Raw genomic sequence first — 26,738 nt, forward strand, 5'->3', positions numbered from 1 at the left:
TTCAGTGCTGTTGGCCAGCTTTCCTGAATGTAGCCCAGGGGCACCCAGACCTGCTAATAGCGTGGACCCCACTTTCCTGTACCCCTAAGAGGCCTAGGAGAGGTTCTTTGCTGTCCCTGAATCTTAGCATGCTGTCATGGTTAATCATCATCTTGACTAGATCCGGAATGTCAAACAGTTTTCTGGGAAGCTTTACTGAGGCAGGAGGAGCCACCTAGAAGCCCACAGCCCCATCCGGTGGACAGGTGATGCAGACGGAATGCAAATAGGAAAGTGAGCAGAGCCAGTGTTCACTGCTCTCTGCTCACTGACGATGGATGCCTCGTGACAAGCTGCTACATGATTCTGCCTCCAGGGCTTCCCTACCAGGATTGGCTGTATCCTTAGACAGTGAGCCGAAATAAATACTCTTTCCTTAAGTTACTTCTAACCAGGTGTAGGGTCATAGAGAGAAGACTGGTTGGTACAATTTTCCAAGTGCATGTGGCATTTGGAGAGAAAGAAATGGCCTTCTGGACGTTGCATCAGCAACTGCTAAACCTCAGGGCCAGGAATTGCCCCTCTGCCCAGCTTCAAGGCCCCGTCTCTTCTCTGGCAAAGCCAGCTCATTCTCCCCCCCCCCCCATGGATTCCAGGCTCTCATTAGAGGTCCAGTGCCTTGCGTTCAGTCAGAACCAGGTTGGCCCAAGATAGCTAGAAGACATCTGGGAAGATAAACAGGCCTTTTGCAAGGCAGAAGTCAGATCAAAGCAATCTCCTGCCTCAGGTGGAGACTGACAGGTGACCTTTAACAGAATGGAGCCCAAGGTAGTTGGCATTTGAGTGGCGCCATGATGGAGATGCCCCCATTTGAGACAGACATGACGCTCAACCGTTAACTTAAATTCATTTCCTGGAGACGGGCAAGCACCTAGCAATATCAGCCGACTTGGGGAAATGGTGTTTGTTTTTCTTTATTCAGAGGAGACTCAGGAGACGTCAGTGTAGACTTCAATTTCCAGCTTCCTCAGAGGTATTAAATAAAGTGCTGATCTGCTGAACCCAGCCTCCAGCGGGAAAGCCGAGGCCCCTGCCAGATGAGGCATCACACGGTGGGCAGTGCAAGGCCGTCCTGCCTAAATATCAGCTAAACCATTTAATATCAAAAACTCTAAGATAGTCTCCCACAAATAAAAGTGCAGCTTCACTGTGCAACTCCAGACGCCTGGTGGCTCCAGAGCTGCCTGCCCCCGGCTGGCTCTCAGTCAGAGCTTCCACTGGGTCCTCAGTATGACACCTCTGCTTTTGCCCTAGGCCTCTGCCCTTGGGGAGGGTATTCCAGAAACAGAGACAGGGCCACATGCCAAAGGCATTCCAGGCAGGAGAGAAGTCCAGGCGCTCCTTCCCACCCCACCCCGACTCCCATTTTGTCCTGTCCCGCCTACTTCCAGTTCCCTAAACATGGCATTTCTTCTTTCAGAGCCCTGTGGGGTTTCACAGATATCCTGTGTTTCCTAAAGGTCTAGCTCAAACACTGCCCCCTGTAGGAAAGCCTGCTGCGGTCTCTCTAAGCTCCACAGAAGCGCAGAACTACACACACTGTTGTTGGTGTGACAGGTCAGTGGTCACGCCGTGGAATGCTTGCGTGGCATACCCCACTTGAGTTCTCAGGACACAAAGGGAGAGGGAACCTAGTACTCGTTGCCGTCATGCGTCTCACCTTCGGGCTGGAGTGAGGAAGGCTATCAACAGCCAGCATGCACTCGACGTACCAGGTTCTGTAGAGAACAAGGGGAGAGGAAGCGGGAAGGGAGTAAAAGGGAACGTATTGGCTGGAAGGTGGCCAGGGAAGGCCTTTGTGACACTGAACAGAGGTTTGCTGCAGTTAGACAGGTGTATGGTGAGATCTGCCTTCTCTGCGTGTTATTGTGTTGGGGGATTGAACCCGGGGCCTTATGCATGCTAGCCAAGTCTCTACCACTGAGGTCCCAGCCCCAGCCCCCCTGTTTTAATAGGAGAAGTCAGGTCAGCTGTGGTATCTCATGCCTGTAAACTCAACACTAAGGAGTCAGAGGCAATAGGATTGCTTCAAGTTCCTGCTCAGCTTGGCTTACACAGCAGGCACAGACCTCTCTCCTTGGCTTTAGACTCTTCTAGCAATGTCCTCACATGATCATCCGCCTGAGCACATGGGGCCCCAGGTGTCTTGGAATGTCTGGGTCCCCTCTTACAGGACCACACAGAGCATGCTGGCTCAGCCTCTAATTGCCGAGAGTATCTGAGTCACACTCCAAAGCCCTATCTCTCTGACATAGTTGCCCTCTGAAGCACCAAGAGCAGGAGTTGCTCGTATTAATCTCAGGGGAATAGGTCAGCATGTACTGAACACCCAGGGGCTCAGGTTAGCATGTGCGGAACACCCAGGGGCTCAGGTTAGCATGTGCGGAACACCGGGAGGGATCTAGGTAAGTCGAGCTGGGTGGGGTGGAGATATTGGACCTCCAGCTCATGCATGCTCAGTACGGTAGTGTCCCTGGGGTTCTAGAAGGAACTCCAGCCTTGCTTATTTCTTTGGTGGTTCCAAATGTGACATGGATGGACAGTGGTTGTTCATATGGAGCAGTAGAAGGCTGAGAGCTTGAGGGAATTTTGGTCAGAATGTTCTAGATAGATGGAGATTCACACCAACCAACTTTCTTCACAGTGTTTCCAAGCTTAGCTCTTCCCTTTCTGAGAAGCCCTTGGTATACCCCTTAGGGCTGATTTGGGGGTTTTATTGACTGCTTCCTGTGAGGCTTTTGCTCTTCACCCTGAGTTATCTCTCACTATCCAGATGAGATACAGGAAGCCTCCTCCAGCTCAGCCCTGCCGGCTCGGAGAGGAGTTCTAACATTGCTCACCCCATTTGACCCTGGCTCATTTGGTGTTTGTTTCTAGAGCCCAGGGGCTAGGGGCCTTGGTCCTTCAGTATTTGTGAGGTGACTGGCAATCTAGGACCCTGTTATTGCTCTCGGCCTAAACCCATGGAGCCCCCGTACATTCCCCAGCTTGTTCACCAGACCCCCACACTTTGTCAGAGCTTGAAGCAGACAGTCACCTGATGGTAACACAACCAGTCTGGAAAGTTATCACTTGTGCCTATTCCTGGGTTACAAGCGGGTGTTGGTGGGAGAGACCGCCCAACCTCCCAATCCCTCTCTGCTGCTTTGTCACTGTAGGCCCAAGACACTGGGCTGTCTTTTCTCACTGCATGGAGTAAGGAAAGCCACACCCACAAGTGCCCTCCTCACGGCCCTGAAGAGGAGATGGAAGCTCAGAGAGCTGAAGCCGGTCCCCTGAGCTATTTACTGGTGGTTTGGGATAGGCCTCCTGCCCCAGCTAAGGCTTGGCACTGGCCTCAGTTGTTTTTGCTTTTGCTGTAAAATGCCATATTCTACAGGTGAGGGCAGAGCTGCCCACCAGCCTTCCCAAGACCTTGTTTGCTTCCTGCCCAGCCTTATGGCGGGCCATGGTGTTGGATGGCGTTTTCCCTGGTATTTCTCCGTTGGTTGTTTTAGCTTTGTGCCAGATGTGGCACCAGGCAAGAGGCTCTGGGAGGGCCGCCCTCCCTCCCTCAACAATAATTAGCCTTGTAAGACTAATGGAGGAGCTCGTGTCTAATTACCCCATTGAAGGCCCAATTATGCGATTAGCTATAAGCTAATGATGAAAAGAGCCTCTCATTTGCATAGCATTAAGTTAATTGCACCATAAGCGGAAGGGTCGGGGTGGGTGATGACGGCAGGATTGTGTTTCTGAAAGGCTCCTAATGACCAGCGAGGACTGTCCGCTGACAGCTTTATTAATTAACAGAGATCTGGTTACAGGCTGGAGTGGCAAGTGGTAGGCAGTGTAGAGGCTGGGCTTCTCAGAAAGTAAGAGATGGGGATGGTGGGGGCCTTGCTGCTGGTTCTGAGGCTCAGCCCCCGCCAGGCCAGAAGCAAGCTCGCTGGCACCTGCACGGACTGTTCCGGAGAAGTCTTCACGTTCTTTCCGGTTCTTTCCGGCCCTTCTAACGGAGCTTCCTGCTCACTCTGGCTGCTCACTCTCACCTGCTGCCTGACCTTCATTTACTGTTTCTACGTGAGCCATGCTGGGACCCAGCACCACCTGTGGTCCCTGCCCAGGGAGCGTCCCACTGACTCTGGAGTCAGCACGAAGTCAGCCCGGTTGCTCACGGCTGCCAGAGAGATTTTCAGTGGATAATCTTGAGAGCGCCTAAATAAATAAATAAATAAATAAATAAATAAATAAATAAATAGCAAGTTTCCTAAAAACTCGGGTGGGTGGGGCTAGAGCTCAAAACCATACTCCAGGGAGCAGCAAGCAGGGCTCTGCTGTCTTGTGATTTTGATGCCTCCTCCCAGGAGGTTGACCACCATGAAGTCCCACTGCCCACTATTTTCATTTTGCCTGCCACCTGCCCCCTAGCCTCAGGGACTCCATCTTGGTCACTGTTTGGTGAGTGAGCCATGAAGCCAGTTGGACGAGTTCACCTGGGCCATGACCTAGTTGCTTCCCGGAGCTGCAAAACAACAACTTTGAACAAAGAGTCCTTGGTCCTTGCATCCAGCTTGCTTCTTCGTCTACAAAATACTGTCGCCCTATCTGTACCTGGAACCGTACCTCCCTAAGCACCAGGAAGTCTTACACTGTCCGTGTGTGTTAGGGGGCATCCACACGCCCTCTGTTGGCAGAGGGCTCAGTTTTCTGTTTCCTATGATGAGAGTGTATTTGGTTTAGGCTTCTTAGGAAGAATTCACAGAAACAGGATTGCAGTGCCAATTCCAAAGCTAATTACTCTTTTAGCTGGAAGGGTCAGGGCTGGAGAGCTGGCTCGATGGTCATGAGTGCCTGCTGCTCTTGCACAGGATGGGAGCACAAGTCCTAGCACACACATGGTGGCTCACAACCATCTGCCACTCCAATTCCAAGGGAATCTGATGCCCTCTCCTGGCATGTGTGTGATGCACATAAACTCATGCAGGCACACACACAGACATATAAATAAAAATAATATAAATGGATCTTTAATTGAAAGGCTGGGGATTCATTGAAAAGGAAATCTTAAGAGAATAACTGAAAATTAATGGTTTTTTTTTTTGAAAGAGGGTTTTTCTGTGTAGTCTGGAATGTCCTAGAATTCCCTCTGTAAACCAGAATGGCCTTGACCTCACAGAGATCTGCCTCCCAAGTGCTGGCATTAAAGACATCAGCCACCACTGCCCAGCAAAAATTCCTGATTTTAAACATTTAAGCTCCTGAGGTAATAACTCCAAAAAGTGCTCTAAGAACAGGTTGAGCAGAGAAAAGGTGCAGCTCCTGCAGGGCCAGAGGCTGAGTCTCAGAGAGAATTAATAAGGTCGGTAAACCTCTCTAGGAATAGGATAAGCAAGTTTATAGTGTTTATAATAGACACCATTATACAGTCCATGTAGAGTATATTAAATTATTAGAAAAATTAGATCGATAACTGCATAGTACATTTGGAAATATTGACAAAAGGAAAATAATGTCTTATCGATAATGACATAAGAGATGGTAAACCAAACAACCTCTCTCTCTCTCTCTCCTCTCAGTATTAGGGATTGGACCCAGGCCCTCGCAGTGCTCTGTGCTATGAATGACCACCTCAGCCACTCCAGTTATCCTAATTACTTACAACTACAGAATGAACTGAATCAAACACAAATTCCCCTCCCCCCACACCAGGCCATTTTTTTCTTTCTTTTTTTCAGAGCTGGGGACCAAACCCAGGACCTTGTGCTTGCTAGGCAAGCGCTCTACCACTGAGCTAAATCCCCAACCCCTATATTTTTTTAATACAGAAACATACTAAGACATTCATGGGATCCGTCATCTTCTGAATGAACACTTTCCAGAAGACAGACACTGAGAGACATTCTACCATACACTTAGCAGGAGTAATAGGAACTGTGAAAGCCAAGGGTAAACGAGGTAGGAGAGATACAGGCCACTGAGACGCGATGTGACTCATAGTTGCCAGCTCCTAAACAGAACATTAGCGCAGCCCAATCCAGCTGCATGTCAGACATCCACGACAGTCTCAGCATCAGAAATTAGTCTCGAACTCACCGTAGGGTTAGCTCTCCAGAGGAAGCCTGTTGGGCACAGCCTCCCTGTATTCTCTTCTCGGGAGGCTGAGGCAAGAGGATCATGGGTTCAAGGCCAATCTGGAGTATATAAGAGGGCAAGCAAGAAGACAGCAGACAGACAGGCAGGCAGGCAGGAAGACTGCAGACAGGCAGGCAGGTAGGCAGGCAGGCAGGAAGACAGCAGACAGACAGACAGGAAAAGTACATGGTTATTTCAACCGGTGAAAATAAGACATTTAATTTTAAATCCAAAACATCACTGGCTGTGAATGAAAAGGAATTCTTAACCTGATATAGAATATTTTCCCAAATGATACTCTCTTAGTTAGGGTTTCCATTGCTGTAAACAGACACCATGACCATGACAAGGCTACTCTTATAAAGGAAAACATTTAATTGGGGTTGGCTTACAGTTCAGAGGTTTGGTCCATTGTCATGGTGGCACGCAGGCAGACATGGTGCTGGCGAGGCAGCTGAGCTCTACATCTGGACTGGCAGGCAGCAGGAGTAGTGAAAGAGAGACACTGGGCCTGGCTTAAGCATCTGAGACCTCAAAGCCCATCCCCAGCGACACACTTCCTCCAACAAGGCCACCTCTCCAATAACACCATACCGTAAGCGTCTATGGGGCCCTTTTCATACAAACCACACGTATACCAAACACAGACCTCGCCAGGGAAATGCATGTGCTTTAAAATCAAGTTTTTTCCCATTTCTGACATTTCTATGATATATAACCAGATGACGAAGCATCAATAATGTGGGCGAGGAACATGGTCTAAAAGAACCAGAAGCCCCCATGTGTGGATTTATGGTCGTGTACTTTAAGAAAACCTGGAAGGCTCTATGGCAGGTCTGCGGATGTGGCTCAACTGGTCCAGTGCCCGCCTAGCACACAGGAAGCCAGATTCAATCCCCGGTGCTGCAGACCTGTCCTCCTCATCTGAGAGCCGTGGGCTGGGGGACCAGGTTATCCCAAGCCATATACAGAGCTGGAGGGCAGCCTGTGACACACGAGACCCAAGAGAGCCTACAGACCCCACTTACTCTAAAGATACTGTTTAAAGGGGGAGGGGCTGGTGAGATCACTCAGTGAGCACTTAGTTGGCAACTGGATGGCCTGATTTCGTCCCCAGAACCTGTGTAAAGGTGGAAGGGAAGAACTGACTCCATAGAGTTACCCTCTGGCCTACCCATATATGCCCACAATAAGAAATATTCTAAAAGATTCCGTGTGCTGGATGTGACGATGCACAACTATAATCCCTGTATCCAGGATGCAGACGGATCTCTGAGTTCCAAGCCAGCGAGGGCTGCATGGTTGGTGGTGGTGAGGGTAGTGGATGTTTTTGAGCTCATTCTGTGATTTATGTAGAAAAGCAGAGAGGCAAGAATATTCCAGAAGAAAGGCCAAGTGGGAGGGCTTGCCCTGTCAAGCACCAAGGCTGTCTGAGATATTAGCTACCAACACTAGAGTAAATCCTTTGGCCAACACGAGAGTGCAGAGCCGAGAAACAGCTCATGCCTGTAAGTACTCCTTGATGTGGACAGAGAAGCAGGACCCGGTGTGAAAACATGAGTTTCCCCACAAATGATGTTAGAACGGTTTTGAATACATATGGGGAAGGCTGAATCAGACAAGCATTTATAAAGAATGGATGTCCTCCCAAGTCATCCATAGCCTGAATGGGAAAGGAAAAGGAGTCTAGAGTTCTTAGAATGCAGAGGGAATGACTTGCAACCTTGGAATAGAGAGAGCATCCTAAAACAGGCCTCAGAGAAGAGGCCAGTGAGCCCCACAGTCTGAAAGCTGAGAATTTCTATGCAGCCAAAGGCTGGGTATTCAGTACTAATCCCCATGTGTGACTAAGCGTCCGTCCGACAAAGGCAGCTTCAGGGAGGGAGGTTGGTGCTGACTCACACGGTCTGAAGGGATGGCAGCAGGAACTGGGGACGTCTGCTCACATTGTCTCACACCCAGGGACAGAGAGAGAGATGAATGCTGTTGCTCTTGCTTCCCTCAAGGACACCTCTCTACACAGATGTGTCCCGAGGTTCGTTTCTATGGGGATTTGAAACCCTTTCACCTTGACAATCACAATTTACCATCACAGGACCAGCAAGACGGCTCAACAGGTAGAGCTGCTTGCCGCCAAGCCTGGGGACCTGTGTTCAATCTCTGGGTACCACGCCCTTCTCACAGGCTCTCCCCACCGCACATGCACACATAGCTGTAATTCTAAAATCTTTACTGCATAACAGGTTTTGGTTTTGTTCCCCGGTGCAGGGCTTTTACTTTGCCCAGGCTGGCCTTGAAGTAGATGCAGGTGACTTTGTACCTCAGATCAAGTGGGGAAAAATACTCTCATCCATCCTCTCATCCCAGACCTCTACTCTCTTCCCCAGAAGTAGTCTCTAGTAATGGCTTCTAGAGTATTCTAGAAAATTCTTCTGCATCGATACAAATCTATACACTTGTCTTTCTATCGATGGACACGTGAGTGTACATAGGTCAGATTGTTCTTACTTTTCCATAACCCTGTGTCATGCGTGTCCTGAGGATGGCCTGGCCGGGTCTCTGTTGGGCTGCTTTTTCCTTTCACTCAGTAAACAGTGATGCAGTCAGCATCCTGTCTGAATACTAAAATCCCAAAGCGTGTTGTCCCTGGGTGCCACCCACATGCACGGAGCTCCTGATGTGCTTAGGGGACAAAGAACCATACAGGGTGGTGTGAGCCCTGGAGATGGCTGTGCCCAAGAGCCAAAGGCAGCCTGCATGTTCAGGGAGACCAGGATGCAAGACTCACAACAGCAATGTGAGTGATGGTTTGGGGCTGGCGAGTCTGCAGCCCTCCTCGGGTTCTCAGTTCAGCTCAGCTGAATCCCCACCCCCAGGCTCAGGTGGTAGAAATGTCTGACGGCAGGAAATGTAAACTCTAGGAAGCCTGATTGTTGCCTAGGAGCAGTGATGCAGTGACAGGTTTTAAATATGTCCATGTTTTCTCTAAGACTGACTGTGTACACACAGCAGTTGCTGTGCGTGCATGTGTGTGTATATGTGTGCGTACGTGTGTGTGTGTGTGTGTGTGTGTGTGTGTGTGGGTGGGTGGGTGTGTGTTACCCTTCCCTGTGGTTCATACATGGAGGCCAGAGGTGTCTGGGTGTCTTTCTCTATTGCCTTCTATCTTTCATTTACATTTTTTTGAATTGTATGTGTTTTGCCTGCATTTATGTCTGGGTACCATGCGTATGCACTTCCTGTGGAGGTCCGAAGAGGGTGCTGCATCCCCCAGACCTGGAGTTATAGATGGTGTGAGCCACCGTATGGGTGCTAGAAATTGGACCTGGGTCCTCTGCAGGAGCAGCCACTGCTCTTAACCACTGCGCCATCTCTGTAACCCCATCCACCTAGCTCTGGAGACAAGGGATCACTAAACCTGGAACTGGTCATTTCAGCCAGATGAGCTGGCCAGCAAGCCTCAGAGATCTGCCTCCCAAGCACTGGACTCACGACACTGGGGATCTGAACTTGTGCAGCAGGCACTTTTCCCACTGAGCCACCTCCCCAGCCCTAGGGGTTTGCTTTTTCATGTCTATGTAGAGCCTTTAATCAATAACAATCATTTCTACTCTTAGCACTTTGAGTGGCAAGCTGCAAGCAGCATGAGACAGGCAGGGAAACAGTCATGAGAAAAGGCCTTTTGGGGAGACGTAGACTGCCACCTTGGGAAGGGGGAGCTGATCGGCATCAGCCATCTGTAGAGCAGCCTCAGTGGGTCCCCTGAACCTGGTCAGCTCTGCCCTTTTCCCGGAGTTTCTGTTGCTGTCCTATGGGGAGTAGGTGGGTGACTTAAACACGCCAGGCTGCTAAATCCTTTAGGAGAACAGTCTTGGAACCAGAGAGAGCTGATTCTGATTTCATGTCAGTAAACAGGCATTCAGAGTGGCCAGGGCACATAGACCAGCTTCCTCTCTAGGCTCCTGCACATGAGCTGACGGCAGAGCAGACTGCTGAGCCCCCGGGATGAGCACGAGGCTCATGGGGAAGAGCGATCATGGCCCGATAGGAGAGGAAACAGGAAGGGCAGAGGGTTTCTCCACCCTGGAGCCTCAGTTCCTTCATTGGCAAGGTGGATCAGTAGTGTATGCTATGTGACACACTGCGGAGGCTCAAATGAGGCCATGTACACAGAGTGAAGCGTTGTGGCAATTATCCACGGAGAGCGGGATTAACCAGTAGGTCCCCAGGTGTAGCCCAGATCGCTCCATCAGAGAGCTGGTACTGCTGTATGAAGAATGAGAAGTCTTTTCACCTCGTTTTCCCACCTCTGCAGGTATAAGACGGCAGCCATCTTTCCTTAAACACTGAGTGGGTAGATAACCTTGTGTTGGAGGAGGCAGGGCTAGAGGCAGCCATTCCTCAGCTCCCTGCCCTGCCCCGCCATCACCATCCCTAGCTGTGGAGATCTTTCCCGCTAATGGCCCTAACCCCCGTGGCTGCCCTGGATTGAAATGTCAGTCACTTTAGCTGCCCCTGGTCAAATGTGTTCAGTTGTCATCTGCTGAATGCCCACGGCAACCACTGTGGCATAATAGAGACAAACGCAGCGCCAAACTGGGACATGATGGGTCCGGAATTATGTATTTAATTCACAGTTGGAATGGAGTGCTCATAAAATCTTGATCATGATAGAGAGGCTAATAAACACTTCAGATCATAATGATCCGGGGGTGGGAGGAGTGGCTTGGTGAAGCAGTTAGTTTTAAAGTGGTTAGAGACAGAGAAAGTCAGCCAGGCAGAACTCTCTAGACACCAATCCAAGGAGTTGTCTCTGAGGCTGGTAATGATCTTGAGCCAGCCACATTGTGGGTGTGTGGATGCTAATTTGAAAGGCACACAAATCGGGGGCTGCGCTGCTGCTCGAGTACATCGCCCTGTGCCCTATGCTACATAGTGGCAGGTGCGGCCTCCTAGAAAGCATCCGCCTTTAACAGCATCCACAAGGCATCAAAATCTGAGCCTAGAGGGCAGCCAGGTGTGGCTTCAGCTTAGCAGGCCGCATATACCACAGCTTGGAGCAGGGATGCAGAGTGAGGAGGTCTGGGGGAGGGGAGGAGCTGTCCAGGGTAGAGAATGTGCTCCAAACCTGTTGTGGTCCCTCAGGGGGCTCAGAGCTGTTGTGTCGGTGGGGAAGACTTAGTGCAGGTCTAAATCCTGTTTCGCACATTCTGGCCATGTACCTTGGGCAGCTCTCTCACCTCTGCCAATTGGGGTCGATGATGAGCACCTGTGGTAAAAAGTAAATGACTCATTATGAGCTCTGAAGAAGCCGGCACCCATCGTGGGCACCCATCACGTCACGTGGTCAGAATGATGTCATTGGGAAAGGGGGCGTCAGGACTACTGAGTTTGCAGTTCTCCTGCCTTGACTTCCTCAGTTCTGAGATCATGGCTGTGCGCTATCACGCCCGGCTGAGAAGGAACCTGGAGTCATATTCAGCAGAGTCATTGACATTTTGGGGTCAGGGGCCACTCAGGTTTGTTTATGCTTTGGGGAGAGTTTGTGACCCATAAGGCAGGGAAAGTTTTCAAAGTAAGCAACGTGATCGTTTAACGAATGGTTTGGGAAGCTGCAGACACTCGCCCACTGGCTCTGCACCCCAAGCCCAGCTGAGGATAAGCAGAGCCTCCCAGGAGCCTTCCCCTAGGTGCCACGGAAGGTTGCAAGTCTGATCTGCCCTGGAAGCTGCCAGGTCAAAGCCTGGGTGCTTCCCTCCTCCTCCAGGGTAATCCTCTGCATGAGAAGAGCTGTTTTTTCCTCAGAAAGGGAAGGAAAGCAAGTTCGAAGGGACTGGTTGGAATCTGGAGAGAGGCAACTCTTTTAGTCTCTGTAAAGTTGTCCGTTTGAGAAAAAACTCACCAGCAATGGGACCCACAGAGGAAGTCTCTCTGCTTGGAAATCTTGAGGTCTAGAGGCACTCACTGGACAAAGACTGTGAAGTTTGAGGCTCCTGGGGTTCTCTGGTCTGGGGATGCCATAATGCAACTGCTACTGGGGTATTTCTGTGATAATTAATGATTTCTGTGATGATTAATGATTTCCCGATGTCAGCAAGTGGGTACAAGTTGTTTGTGCATTCCTCAAACCCTGACGACACCCTATGGTAAAGTTTGTGTGCCCACAGGGCCAGCTCCGGAGATGCAAGCCCTGCCTAACCCAGACCTCCTCCCCCAGGAACTCTCTAAGTTGTCTGAGCTCCTAGCCTATCCACAGCAGGGGTAGCTCACAGGGTGCAGGAAAAACTAACAGACAAGAAGCCCAGGGAGTTCAAGGTCTCTGACACATGAAAAGAAATCTGTTAGATATTTTAGGCAGTTAACTGTGACCCAAATATTGTGGTTCCCTGAGCGAGTGCTGAACCAGGTCAGCTGGACCAAGGGAAGATGCTGATCAAAACTCAGCTCAGGTCAGAAGCGACCGGGTTTAGCTTTGAGGATTTTGCCTTTCAGTGGTGGGAGACGGACAGCAAAGCTGGGAAAATGTCAACCCATAGTGTGGGACCCTCAGAGCTGGGAGAGGGGAGAAGAAAGCAGCCTTGCTGAAGCTTTTCCTCCCCAGTACAGCAGGAGGAGGAGGAGGAAGTGAGGAATATTGTGGCAGACTGGGGAGGTAAGAGTGGCCCTGTTCAGTATCCGGTTGATACTGGGCTGGGGCTATGGGTCAGTCAGTGACATGCTTTTCAGTTCTAACACCCTCTTCTTACCTCCGAGGGCATCAGGCACACATAGGGCACATACACAAACACACGTACAATAAATCTTAATGATAAAACAACCCCTGAGATTGATGGTTCCCGAGGACTAACATCGGATATTGACCTCTGAGCCACACACACATGCTAACACACTTGCACGTGAACACAAATATAAACGCACTCCTCACTCTCGCACTCCCATGCACACATAGTGTTTGAGTATTCGTGTAGAGATCAGAGGTCAAGTTACGATGTCCTCGGGCGATGTCACCTGATTTTTTTGGTCATAAGACAAGGTCCCTCACTGGCCTAGAGCACACTGATAAAGTGAGAACAGCTTGTCAGGGGCTCCCATGACCCCCTGTCTCTACCACCCTGGCTCATGGATGAAAAGCATGCACCACCACAGTTTTCTCCTGTAGATTCTAGGGATCAAACCAGGTCCTTGTGTTTGCAAGGCAAGTGTTTCACTGGCTGAGATGTCTCCTCAGCTCAGGACTAATGCTGGGAAAGCCAGGCTGTGTCACACAGATCTCTGGCCCCCATGCTGAACAGCAATTACGGAGGAATAGAAGAGAGGGTGGATCTGTCCAGGCTACGAGCAGAGCCTGAGGAGGAGATGCCCGCCACAGGTGACATGGGAGGCTGCTGCAAAGCCCAGCCCACGAGCAACTCTCATGCAGGCCCTCATTGTCTCTTCACACCGCGGGACTCTGAAATACGCATCAATACTTTGGAGGCAGGAAGGCAGAGGAAGTTTGTCTTGGAGGAAATGAGAAGATGACGGATGGGATCCACGCCCATGCCAAGCCCCACTCCCACCCCCGTGGGCTCTGTCTTGTCGCCTCCTACAGCAACAACTGACTCTTTGTCAGTTCTCCATACCTGAGATCTATCCCGATGCCTTTGGTTTCAACGCATCCTTCTGAGACCTCCTCGAAGACTGACACACTTTAGTTGGTGGACATTTACAGTGTACCTACTGTGTGTCAGGCACTGTCCCAAGAGCTAAAAGCAGGGGACATTGAAGGTGCTTTCTGCCCCTGCAGGGGGCAAATAGTAAATATAAAACACATGTCACCATCTACAAAGAGACAAAGTGAAGACTCGGGAACATAGTGCCATCTCAGCAGAGTCCTAGAGGTGGGCCTGTGTCAACCCAGGACATGGACACCCCAGGCTAAAAAGCTGGCCTGCTGTGATGGCTGTGCCCAGTTGTCAACTTGACTACATCTGGAATGAACTACAATCCAGAAATGGAGGGCACACCTGTGATCCAGATCTTGACATGGGATGAAGCACATATTTGATCCAATTCTTGAGGCATAGTGGCCATAAAAAGTTTAGACACAAGCAAAGTAGGTACACACCTCTAACCTCAAGAGACAGAGGCAAGCAGATCTCTGAGTTCAGGGCCAGCCTTGGACAGAGCAAGCTCCACAGAAAGAACAGCTTAGGTGTAGGGTGGTGGTGCACACCTTTACTCTGGGCCACACCTTCTGCTGGAGGACTTTAGGACACTGGAAGAAGGAAGGCTCACTCTTCTCCGCCTGCTTGCATTTACTTGCCAGCATGTCTGTCGGAACCTGCTTCTTCAGGATTCCAGCGTAGACAGAAGACCAGCTGAAGCACTTAGCCTCGTGAGGGGAGCTAGAGTCTTGAATTCCCCATTCATAGCTGCCCGCTGTTGGTTAGTTGGACTGCAGACTGTAAGTCATCCCTGTAATTTCCCTTAATATAAAGAGACATTCCATAAGTTCTGTGACTCTAGAGAACCCTGACTAATGTGCCACACAGAGCCAGGCCCAGCAGAGAAGCCTGTGGCCAGGAGTGCAAAGTGAGGACCAGGAGGGCCACCTCCTGACTCCTGAGCTTAGCCATGTGAACGAAGATGCTACGAGCGCATAGAAGGGGACGTCACATGGGTGCGTGGACTGTCCGAGGCCACAGGCAGAAGCAGAGCATCTGTGACAGTGGGGAGGATAAGTGTGAACCACTGTGAACATACTGGGTGCCACTAACTTGTACCCCATAAAGTGACTTGTCTCACATCCTGTGGGTTTCATCTTAGTTAAAAATAGTAGTGGCCGGTGAGGTGGAAATAAGAAAATCAGGAATTCAAGGTAAGCCTGGGCTATTTAACCAGATCGAGGTCAGCCTGGGCTACATGAATCTGTGACTCCAAAGCAAACTAAAAGAACAAAAACATAAGCAGTGAGCAGAGCCTCTTGAAGAGAATGTGAGAGCGCATGCGCCAACACCACTGAGCAAAGGCACTGCCCTGGGGCTCAGCCGCGGCCAGAGACTCTTTCCTGGTACATGGTAACAGCAACCTTCCCACCCTTAGAGTGGGGGAGCTCTGTCCTCTGCATCCTACCTACACGGAACTAGGTGTGGGTTCTGAAGAGGCCAGGGCTCTTGGTAAGGTGACTGTCACCACTGCACATTAGGTGGCTTGAACTTGGCCTTTCCGTACCTGGGATGTGACCTGGAAGAGCTGGAGTCATTGCAAGCCCTGGCTCCCGTTCTTATCCTGTCCGGGACAGTGGTACCCAGAACCTGTAGGGAGAGGATTCCGTTCAGCCCACAATCAGCACCGAGGACAAAGGCTGGTGACCACTCAGACTCGTCATGGAAAAGCTTTCAAGCCAAAGATTGTGTGCGCCGCCCACAGCCTTAGCTACAGGAACTCGTGTGCCCAGTGCTCTCGCTCTTTCTCCCTAACCTGTGGCGAGCTTTAACCCTGGCAATCTGACCCTAGTGTTCTCATTGGCTGCCTTCATTCTCTTCGGCAACAGTTCAATGTGCCTGGCATCCTCCTTGTTTTAGCGTGCTGTTTGATTTCTCCAGCAATGCTTGTGTGTCAGGATAGTGGAGGAACAGGACACTGATTCCTGGGTGCAGTAGTCTCTCTCTCTCTCTCTCTCTCTCTCTCTCTCTCTCTCTCTCTCTCTCTCTCTCTCAGCAATAACCTTCCCCTCTCCAGCTCTCCCTGGTCTCTAACAGGAGTGCCCCTCACTACAGCAGGTGCGCTGTGGGTTTGCTTCATGGCAAAACCTTGTTGTTGCTCTCACCACTGATTCTGACCACATAGAAAACACGACGCCTGTGTTCCTCATCCACTTCAGGAAGTCTGTGATAGCTGCTGGCTGGGAAGGAGATACTCAGCTCCATCTGGACAAGGCTGACTACCCAGAGGGCACCACGAAAAAATATATTTTAATAATAATCATCTTCTTCCTCTTCTTTTCCTTTTCATCTTTTCTAGTAAAAACACATTTTGTTTTACTTTTAATTTTTTTTACTTGTGGGAGGAAATTTTTTGTTTGCTTGCTTGTTTGGCTTGGCTTGGTTTGGTTTGGTTTTTCAGACGTTTCTCTGTGTAGGCATGGTTGTCCTCTGTAGACCAGAATGGCCTCAGACTTAGAGATCCGCCTGCCTTTGTCCCTGCCCCCACCCCCAGAGTTAGGGTTAAAGGTGTAAGCCACCAGTGCCCGGGCGGGAAAGGGCTTATCTGGTTCACAGCCACAGTCCATTACTAAGGAAATCCCAGAAAAGCCAAAGCAGGAAGTCAGGGCAGGAACCAAGAGGCAGGAATTACATGGGTGCCATGGAGGTGCACTACTTACCCTCGTCCTCTGTGGTTTGCTCAGCTTATCTTCTTACACAGCCCAGGACCACCTGTCCCAGGAGGGCACCATCCCCAAATCGTGGTACCCACCCCACTTTCCAAACACAGGTAGATGATGTCTGGTGTGTGGAAGCAGCCACTGTGGGCTCGTTTACCACCTCCCTGTGGAGACTCCACGGGAAGCACTGGGGACATGGTTACTGATTGAATGACAACAGCAGTTGGTTTTCCTAGCCCTGAGGCATTGATCTGTACTGAGCTGTTCTGTTCTCACTTACAGCCCCTCTTACACCTGGCAATTGGGTCTGACTCATCCCGCCTCTGTCTGCTCCCAGAGTCTGGCATCCATGTGTCTTCAAGGATGCTGAGGATAAGATTTTTTAGTGGCAGGTGTCACTCAGGAGCAGTGTATCTTAGTTCCGTCTCTGAGGGGAAAGAAAGCACAGAGTATCAGGTCTTGAGGTATGAAATCCTGTCCTCAGTAACAGCAAAACAAGAGCATTCTAATTCAGCAGCGAGGACCAAGACCGGTCTACACACATGCCACTGTGCTGTTCCTTTCGCTTCAAATGGATACTTTTCCTTTATTAAAGACAATCTTTGGGGGCTGCAGAGATGGTTCAGCAGTTCAAAGCACTAACTGCTTTTGCAGAAAAATTGGATTTAGTTTCCAGCACCTACCTTGGGGCTCATGGCCATCTGTAACTCCAGTTCCATGGGATCTGACGCCCTCTTCTGGCTTTTATGGGCACTGCACTCATATGGGCAAAATATTCATAAACATACATTGAAAATAAATATATAAAAAGAAACAAATACAAAATATTCTTTTCAGGCTCAGGGTGCAGCTTGGAGCGGCAGAGCACTTGCCCAGCAAATGGTTTCTTCCCCCGGCCTGACACCCTACCTCCGTTACAGTACAATAGAGTCTTTCTCTGAAGATTTTATGGCTAACGTTTCCCCATCGGTAGAGCAGTGCAGCCACACTAAACACAGCAAATAGACCTGTATAAATACAAATGGTTGTCCTCTTGCCTCTCCCCTCCCCCAGATCATTCTGAGTCACTGGGTGCCTATATATCTGTCCAGGTTTGCTTTCCTTGTTGAGCAAAACCAGACTATTATAATCGACGCCAGTAACACAGCCTTTAACATGTTTCAGGAATTTTGTTTGTCTTTTGAGAGTCTCACACTGAAGCCTAGGCTGGCCTCAAACTCAAGGTTCCACTCAAGCCTACCTTGGCACACTGATAAGTGTATTGGGTTTGCTTACAGAGGCCCAGGTGAGAGGCTCAGTACAGGATTATAGGTGACCCCTTAAGTCTGCCCCAGCATGGGTGCCAATGTCTCTGTAGCTATCTAGGTGTATTTCCCCCATCTCCAGGCAACCCATACACACTACATTTGGCAGCATCTCCTGAGACCAGAGTGTATATAGCTGGGGTGGGGAACAGTGTCTGGCATCTCCGGTGAGGGTATAGACAGCCCGCCTCACCCCTCCTTCTATGAGGGAAATCAATAGGCCTCATAATGGTCGTTTGCAAGCAATTGGTGGCTGTTCTACAAGGCCACATAGTTTTCCTCTTGTGCAGCTAATGTATTCTTACAGAAGAAGTTCTGAGTCAAGATGTGTGAACTCCTTTGCCTCAGTTTCCCCATTTATGCAACATGAATACCATTTGCCTTCCCAGATGGCATAAGGTGATATCTTTAAAGCCCCTAAGGCAGTGTGCCTGGTAAATGACAGTTTGGTTTAATTTTTAAGCTAGAATATGTTAAGCCCAGCTTGACCACCCATTGCTGGCCCACTTCAGCAGAGGCTCCGAGTGAATATGGAAAAGCAAGCTTGAGTTTGCAGGTGTACTGGCTGCTGTTTGGGTTCCTCTCACCTGTGGTTGCTGGGTTTGTGCCACCTATCCAGGAGGTTCCCAGCGCACATCTCCAGAGATCCTGATGGCTGCCAAGGCTGTACCTGTAGGCAGTGCCAGTTGCTTAATTTGACAGCATAGTGTGATGGGGAGCAAAGGCTGACCCATGCTGTGAGGTGCAGGGAGGGAGAGGGTGGAGAAAAGGGATGAGACCAGACCCCAGGAGTCAGGTTCTGTGAAAACACACTCAGCAGAAGCAGATGACAATCAGGTCAGCCTAGATGCTAAGCCTGGGGTTAGATCCATTTCACCTCAACTCTAGTAGTATCCTCACCCTTCCTAAGTGAGTAAACGGTGCCTTCTGCTTTTTCCCAAGAAGGGTGTGGCGTCAACAATAAGTCTGTGTAAAGGGGAAGCTGCTGGTTCTGTACGGTCCTCCCCTCAGCTGTGGACGAGTAGGAGCAAACATACGGGCTTGACTGAGCTCCTTGCAGGCTTTTAATTTGCTCACGTGCATGTGTGACTGTGTGCATGCATGTTTCCGTGAGTGTGTGTGTGTGCGTGTGTGTGTGTGCATTCAGGCGTTCCTATGTAATTCTCTCATGTGATTTGACTTGGATGCCCAGAGATGACAGTATGATTCAGTCACTACGGAGGTTCTGACCATCTGAGGGGAGCTAGAAAACTTTGGGGTGGGTGGAGTCAGCAGGCAGACCCTCCCCCAGGCATCCAGCTGCTCCAGCTAGGAGGTGGGACCCTCTCTCACCTCCTTTAGCCCTCCCTCTTCTCTGGCACAGGCAACTTCTTATGCTTGAGATGGGTACCGCTGCTTTTTTGCCTGTTTCCTTTCCTGAGCCCCTCAAGCATCCAGTGGCAGAAATTCAAGTTTAAGTCCAAGTTTGCCGTGATCTGCATTTAATGAAGCCCCGAGTGGCTGCTTTGTACAAATGGACAAAGTCAGGCCTGAAGGAGACACTTAGAGTGGCAAGTGCCTCCAGGTGAGCTGCCCTGGGGAAAACCAGGGGGACCCTCAGAACCCCGGAACGCTGGATTGGTACTGTGCTGGGGAGGGCTCCCAGGGTAGAAACAATACAGGGGGTTGCAAAATTCAGTTCCCATCTCCCCTGATAAAAGGGGGTCAAGTCCCTAGGGTCCCCAAGGTCATGAAGTCAGCGAGTGGAGTGAGTGTCCCCTAGTCAAACAGAAGACAACCGATCACATGCTGAGCCCTTTTAATCACCTAATGGCTGGTTGTTGAGCTCACTGGTCTAGGTTTCTGGTGAGGCCAGGCCAGACACTGTATGACACCCAAGTTTTGGCCTGGCCTCTCCACATTACAGCCCCAGCACTGACGCAGACAATTGAAGTATTTGAGAACAATGAAATATGCATGGCTATCTGTGACAGCCCCGCAAAGTCGGGCAATTAGCTGCGTAATCTGAGAGGGGAGCTGGCCCTCGGCAGCCCGAGGCTCCCCATTAGTTAAATGCATTTTGTACGTCCTAGTCCCATCAAATCAACTAACACTTTCTTTAATTGGTTCATGAATTATACAGTCACCCCCTGCATTATAATTTAATCGCCTGTAAACATTCATAGGGCCCACCAGTAAAGTGTATCGGCGCTCATTAATTCGTTAATTCCAGCAGATGGAAGGGGAGATAGGACTAACGGTTTTGGAACAGAGCGCCTTGGGCAATGGAATAAGGGAAAAAAGGTGGGGGCCACTTAGGTTTTTTTTTCAGGGCTGTCAGAAACTCAATCTGTGAGCTGTCAGCAGCCTGGACCAGTCCCCACCCCCTCCACGTCCTAGACTGTAGGGAAGTGACTGGTGGATTCATAGGGAGGCTTGTCAACTGGCTTTAAACATCAAGCCAGCGGGTAAACCGAGCCCAATGTAAATTAATTCTTGTCTTAGGCCCCCCTCTCTCTGTCCCCATGAATATTTCATGGCGGGCGGCATAAATATTAATTCTAATAGCTCTGCACAGTGGTTATTATTTCTGTTTTATGACAAATATTCATAAAATATTCAAGATCCTTTTTTAGAACATTTACACACTTGATTGTGAATTTTCCCAGTTTCCTGGGGACACTGTAAACATATTGGGGTTCTCTTGATGGACTCTTCCCCCTTAATTAATACCACTGGTTATTAATATTTAATTGGGCTTGTTTTTTTTTTCCAGAAGTAAAGCCTATTACATTGCAGAGCCAAAGGGTGTTTCCTTTCCTTTCTGTGTGTAAACTGGGAGGTTTCTGGCCCCTCCAAGTCTCTGACCCCTGGAGGGGCGGACAAAGGTCGGACTCCTTGCCTTTATTTTGAAGACCTCTATTTCCTTTTAACCAAGTGTTCTGGAGACAGCCCAACTTCCTGTGATGAAACTCCTCAGAAGAGGGCTGTTGCTGCTTTTCTGCAAGGAGTTAACATAATTTTGGAGTAATTAAAGTGTCGGTTTAAGAAAAACAGTGTCAGAGTCCTCAGGCAAGGCAGCCACCGTGTGTGTGTGTGTGTGTGTGTGTGTGTGTGTGTGTGTGTGTGTAATCTGCATTGTTTGTCTTTGGCCCCAGGAGGCAGCTAGCGCCATCCCTCCTGAAGACAGTGAGGAGTCAGTCAGTCCTTGGGCGGACACAGAGCCCTGAGCAGTTAGCCACATCCTAGAGTTCCGCAGCTTCAGTGTTCGCTGTGCAGTCCCAAGTCTCCCTGAGGTCTGGAATATCCCATCCACTCAGGAGAGTGATTCACTGTTGTTTGACACAGGAGCACAGGGCGGCGACAGAGTACGCAGAGTCTGATGGACCTGGAGCGCAGCCTAGAGACAGCACAAAGCCTCTAGGCTGACCCTTGAGTGCCGGGCCACAGCACCTATGCAGGTATTTCTCGTGGCGGAGGATGGGTGCCGTAATGTGTCATGTGCTTAGTACAAATCTCTGGCACACAGTTAACGAAAGTTTTTGATAGAAACGATGGTGTTGGTGACTAAGGTGTTGATGGTGCCACTGTTAATGGTGATGATGATATCATCAATGGTGATGACGGCGTTGATGGCACTGATGGTGATGATGGTGGTTACCATGGTGATGATGGTGGTTACCATGGTGATGGTGGTGATGGTGGTTACCATGGTGATGGTGGTGATGGTGGTTACCATGGTGATGGTGGTGATGGGGTGATGGTAGTTACAGTGGTGACTAATGATGACGGTGCTGGTGCTGGTGCTGGAAATGAATGGAAGACCACAGATTCAAACCGAAGCAAAGAAGCAAAACACTTGAAACCTTTAAGGACGTGGTGCAGGCAGGCAGTGGGACAATGACTTAGCAGGCCAGAGGGAAGGAGGCCAGAGAGTAGGAATTAGCCCCGGTAGGTCTCTTGCTCTTGCAATGGTAACTGTCACGACTCTGGCCTCCTGAAGGCCCAGAGCAGGAGTCACTGAAGTCATTCCCTCACTAATTTGGAAGGAAGTAAGCATGGCACAGGGAGGTCAGGGACGAACATCTGGAAGCTGAGGGCAAACAAACATCTGGAAGCTGAGGGCAAACAAACATCTGGAAGCTGAGGGCAACAAACATCTGGAAGCTGAGGGCAACAAACATCTGGAAGTTGAGGACAACAAACATCTGGAAGCTGAGGGCAACAAACATCTGGAAGCTGAGGGCAACAAACATCTGGAAGTTGAGGACAACAAACATCTGGAAGCTGAGGGCAACAAACATCTGGAAGCTGAGGGCAACAAACATCTGGAAGCTGAGGGCAACAAACATCTGGAAGCTGAGGGCAACAAACATCTGGAAGCTGAGGGCAAACAAACATCTGGAAGCTGAGGGCAACAAACATCTGGAAGTGGTCCCAAGGCCAGGTCTCAGGCACTTTTCAGCTGAATAGCTTTGTCCAGGGTCTGGATCTTCATAGCCTGAGATGTGTTAATGTCCTCATAGTACCACAGCCTCACAGGGTGTTGTGAGGATGGAGTAAAGCAGTGTATCCACAGGACCCAGCTCAAAGCTCAAGAACCCCTCAGCCATGTAGTCCCCAGAGGCTGCAGCATGTGGCAGGCACAAGAGCCAATGTGTTCCAGCTCCTGAGACATCACTCTCTGTATCATTCCCAGCTCCGTGCTCAGGCTGTCAGATAAGCAGTTTGCAGATATGCTGGGAGAATTTACACCAGGGGAATGGACAAGTGCTGTTACTGCCCAGGCTCCCCCTGACCTGCAGAGGCTAGATCCCCAGCAAACCATGAAGGATGAGGGGGTGTGCGAGCTTGTAGTCCTACCAGTGGCAAGAGAGGGTTATCTTTATTATTCTATCCACTGGGCTTTTGTTTTGTCTTGGAAACAAGATCTCACCATGTTGTCCGAGGTAACCTCAAACCCTTGAGCTCACCAGCGTCGTCTTGTGTCAGTCTTGAGTAAGCAGTGCAGGGTACAGCAGCACGCCTGGCTTGTCCTGGTCACCTTCGAGTGGCATCAGACAATTTCACCTCTCTGTTCACTGTTCATGCAGCTGAAAGTGACCTTGGACTTCTGATCTTCCTGCTTCCACTTCCTAAATGTTGGGATTACAAGCAGGCACCACATGCCGATTTCTGCAGTGCTGGGAACAGAACCGAGGGCCTCATGCTACCTAGGCAAGCATTTTACCATGTGTCTTTAGTCTCTGGTCCCAATGTTATTGTTTTCATTTAACATACCGTGAGTACATCTCTGTGCTGTGCACCATTTGTTGTATTAATACTCACAAGTCAATATCTCTGTTTCTTCATTTCAAAATCATAGTCGTCTCAAACAAGAAGGTCCCACAAAGGACGTTTCCAAACCTTTCTGGGTCGTTTTAACTGTCATCTTGAATCAACCTAGTATCACCTGGGAAGAGAGTCTTAATAAGGAATTTTTGAGATCAGGCATGTCTGGAGTTGGGGTGTCTGTCTTGACTGTTAATATGGGAAGACACAGTCCACATGGGTAGCACCATTCCCTAGGCAGAGATTCCTAACTAGTGTAAGAGAGGAGAAAGCTAGCTAAAAGCAAGCAAGCAAGCATGTCTTCATTCTCTCTGCTCTTGACTGTGGAGATGATGTGACCAGATGTTTCTAGTTCCTGCCACTCTGAAATCCCTGTTATGATAGACTGTAACCTTGGTCAGGATATTTTATTACAGCAATGGAAATAAAACTAGAACATCTTCCCATATCATACCAGCTGGGCCACTTGGTTGTGTTAGCCAGACAGTGATCAGAACAAAAACGTTTGTATTCTGATGGCTGGAGAGATAGCTCCATGGTTAAGAACGCAGTCTGCTTTTGCAAAGGACAGGGATTCGGTTCTCAGCATCCACTTGGGATCTCACAAATGCATGTAGCTCCATCTCAGGGGATCCAACACCCTCTTCCAGCCTCTGTGGGAGCCAGGCACACACGTGGGGAACATGTATGTATACAGGAACTCACATATACATATTGAATAAATATATCTTCTTTCTTTAAAAAAAGTATCTGCACCCTTTTGTCAATGTTTGATGTTGGTCAAGCTGTAAAGGACACATGGACCTGTGGCCTGATTGTACAAGTCAAAGAGGTTACTCATAGCTTTCATTCTTAAGGCAATGCCTTCTCTTTTGAGAAATAGTCTCTGACTGGATTAGAACTTGCCAAGTGGGCAAGCCTGGCTAGTCATAAACTAGAGAATCTACCTGTCTCTGCCTCCCAGCACTGGGATAGCCAGCACATACCTCAGGAATCTCTCTGTCCATCTGTCCATCCATCTACCCATCCATCCATCCATCCATCCATCCATCCATCCATCCATCCATCTATAGATAAGCCCTGCAGATTGGTTCAGGTCCTTGCTCTTGAAAGGAGGCCACTTTATCTCTTGAACTATTTCCCAAGCCCAAGAACTTAGTTTTTAAAACAACAGAATAATGGGGGGAGTCTGAACATGGAATTGAGGGCATAAAAGCTGCTCAAATGAAGATGTTTCAAGCTCACCAGAGCCTAGAAGGTCTTGCGTCCTGTTGGCTTCTTGTCTCAGGAATGCGGGTCCCAGCCCTTTTCTGACCCAAAGCCTGTATGAGAGTGCACATGCCAGCCAGTGACCAGTGAAACCAGAAGGCTCGAGCAGCTGAACACTTTGTCCCACCTCCATCCTCCTGTTCCTACCAAGCCCCAAGGATGGCCTGAGATGTCTTGGGTCTCCCGGGAATCCTGCTAAGGGATTTGGCTTTACTGTTGGTGGCCAGCTTGTCTACTGTCATTTTTTCCTTAAATTCATTGCTTTTCTCTGTGGGAGAATCTTGCAGAACCACCTGGCTCTGACAGTTGGCTTTTCCTCATTGTCTGGGGAGCTCCTGGGTGGCAGTGTGCACATGGGGAAAATTTCTTTTCCTTTCTTCTTGGTGTGAAGGAGGTAGAAATTTTTAGAGGGCTTTTTCAAAAGAGCTGGATTATGCTAGAGTATCCTGGGTCATTCCTCCCTTCAACTGGACTGCTGTGTTTGGAAATGTACTTGGTAAACTGCCAAGAGTGTGCACTAATTTATTGGTTAGCAGCCGGAGAGTGAGTTTTGTTGCTTGCCCTGGAGAGACTGCACATCCCACAGGGTAAGTTTGTGCAGTCAATTATGCACTGGTTTCAACAAGAAATGGCCAGCGGGAGCCCTTATCTTGAAGGAATGGGGACTGGAGGTGAGCAGAGTTGTCACTGCTACACACGGCCAGACACACGGCACTCAGGTTGGTAGGACCAGCTGGCAAGGCTTGGCCCTTGATTTTCATGGAAGTGTGTTACAGTGAAACATCTGCAAAGCAAACACTTTAAAATCCTGGCAAGGGAAGCCTCGTGTCCAGACTCTTCTCATGTCCCCACTGCTCCGTTTGGACACAGCCGCCCTCAACACTTAATTCCAGGAATCTTAGCAGGCTTTGCCTGTGACCCAGGCACCTGCCAGGAGAGCCAAGAAGCCAACAGCAGGGAGTCAAAGCTGTGCTTTGCTGCGAGACGGGGTTGGACCAGTTCGTGTGCTGACAGCCAGCTGTCCACTTTCAGCATAGGTTTTGGCTGTGAGCATTTGCAGGGCGGGAAGGACACAGCATCAACAAGGCAGGCTCAACTCCTGTCCTGGCCCTTGATGTCCATAAGCCTGGCAAAGTTTGAATCCGAGACTGAGTATCCTCCAGTAGGGTCCTAACGTGTAGTGGAGACTGTGAGGCTGGGAAGTGGCTCAGTCAGTAAAGTGCTTCCTGGGTCGCATCACCAGAATGCACAGAAAAATGCTGGGTATGCTGCGATGTGGCTGTAACCCGAGCACTAGGAAGACTGAAACGGAAAGATCCGGGCTTCCCTGCCACTCAGCGTAGCTCAATCGGTGAGCTCGCTCGAGAAAAATGAGAGATCCCTATCTCAAGGAAGGTGGACAGAGTCTCTCAGGACCACCCCCAAGGATGGTTTATGGCTTCCTCATGCGCACGCTCAGCAGCTAGGGGCACTTATTGCTTTGGCAGATCTGGGTTCTGTTTCCAGCACCCACATGTCGACTCACAACCATCCATAGGCTGGTTGTAGGGGATCTGATGCTCTTACGGTCTCTGTGGGCAGCAGGTACGAATGTGGAACACAGCATACCTGTAGCCAAATCACTCATGCACATAAAATAAAAAATATTTACATCAAAAAAACCTAAAAAGAAAAAAAGAACTGGCTCCTTCTGCTTTGTGCTTGGGAACACCCTGAAGTCTGCCGATGACAGAGGACCGCCTTGGCATCATCCTCTCCTTCCCTGTCCCAGATGGTGCTCCCAGTCAAGCAGTGTGCTCTGTTCGGCGTTTGGCCATCCTCAGCCCCAGTCTGCTGCCCCGTATATGTTTCCTCTTCCCAGCTCCTCCTTTAGTGGTGGTCACCGTGTTGTTGTTCTTGAGAGGAAACACCATAAGCTGTCCCGTGGCCAGGATGGCCAGGGACAGTCAGAGATGGCCTGGACAGAGCCCCTGTGCCTGTCAGCCTGAAAGAGGGCTCCCCAGGACAGAGGCTGGGTCTTTGTTGGAAGGGGGAGGCAACTTGAGTCTTTTTCCAGAACCTGCTTTTGAGTGTGCCACCTTCCCGTTTGTATATCAGCCCCGGAGCACTCACACGTGCGTTGCCAACCATGTGTGCAGCTCACAGTTTCTGAAATATGGATACAAATCCGATACGCATTTCCCAAATATTTTCCCCATTCTGGCTTATATTTTATTTTTTAACATAGCTTGGTATACAGTTTTCTTAAAATCACTGTGTGTGTGTGTTTGTGTGTGTGTGTGTGTGTTTGTGTGTGTGTGTGTGTGTGTGTGTGTGTGTGTGTGTGTGTGTGTACT

The 26,738-nt window shown here is 49.7% G+C and overlaps 1 protein-coding gene across 6 annotated transcripts in view; it reads left to right on the top strand.

The window, feature by feature from the left end:
- Window positions 1-26,738, top strand: part of Ak8 (adenylate kinase 8) — a 115,541-nt gene that overhangs the window by 81,815 nt on the left and 6,988 nt on the right. The window contains exon 12 of one of the 6 annotated variants that reach the window (XM_039105221.2): window positions 161-26,264. The exons of the other annotated variants lie outside the window; for them this stretch is intronic. Coding sequence (XP_038961149.1) covers window positions 161-218 — 58 coding nt within the window. The 3' untranslated portion in view covers window positions 219-26,264. Of the gene's footprint in view, window positions 1-160; window positions 26,265-26,738 lie in introns of those variants that run through there. 6 annotated transcript variants of the gene reach the window in all.

Source organism: Rattus norvegicus, chromosome 3, assembly GCF_036323735.1.
Source record: "Rattus norvegicus strain BN/NHsdMcwi chromosome 3, GRCr8, whole genome shotgun sequence".
Taxonomy (NCBI): Eukaryota; Metazoa; Chordata; class Mammalia; order Rodentia; family Muridae; genus Rattus; species Rattus norvegicus.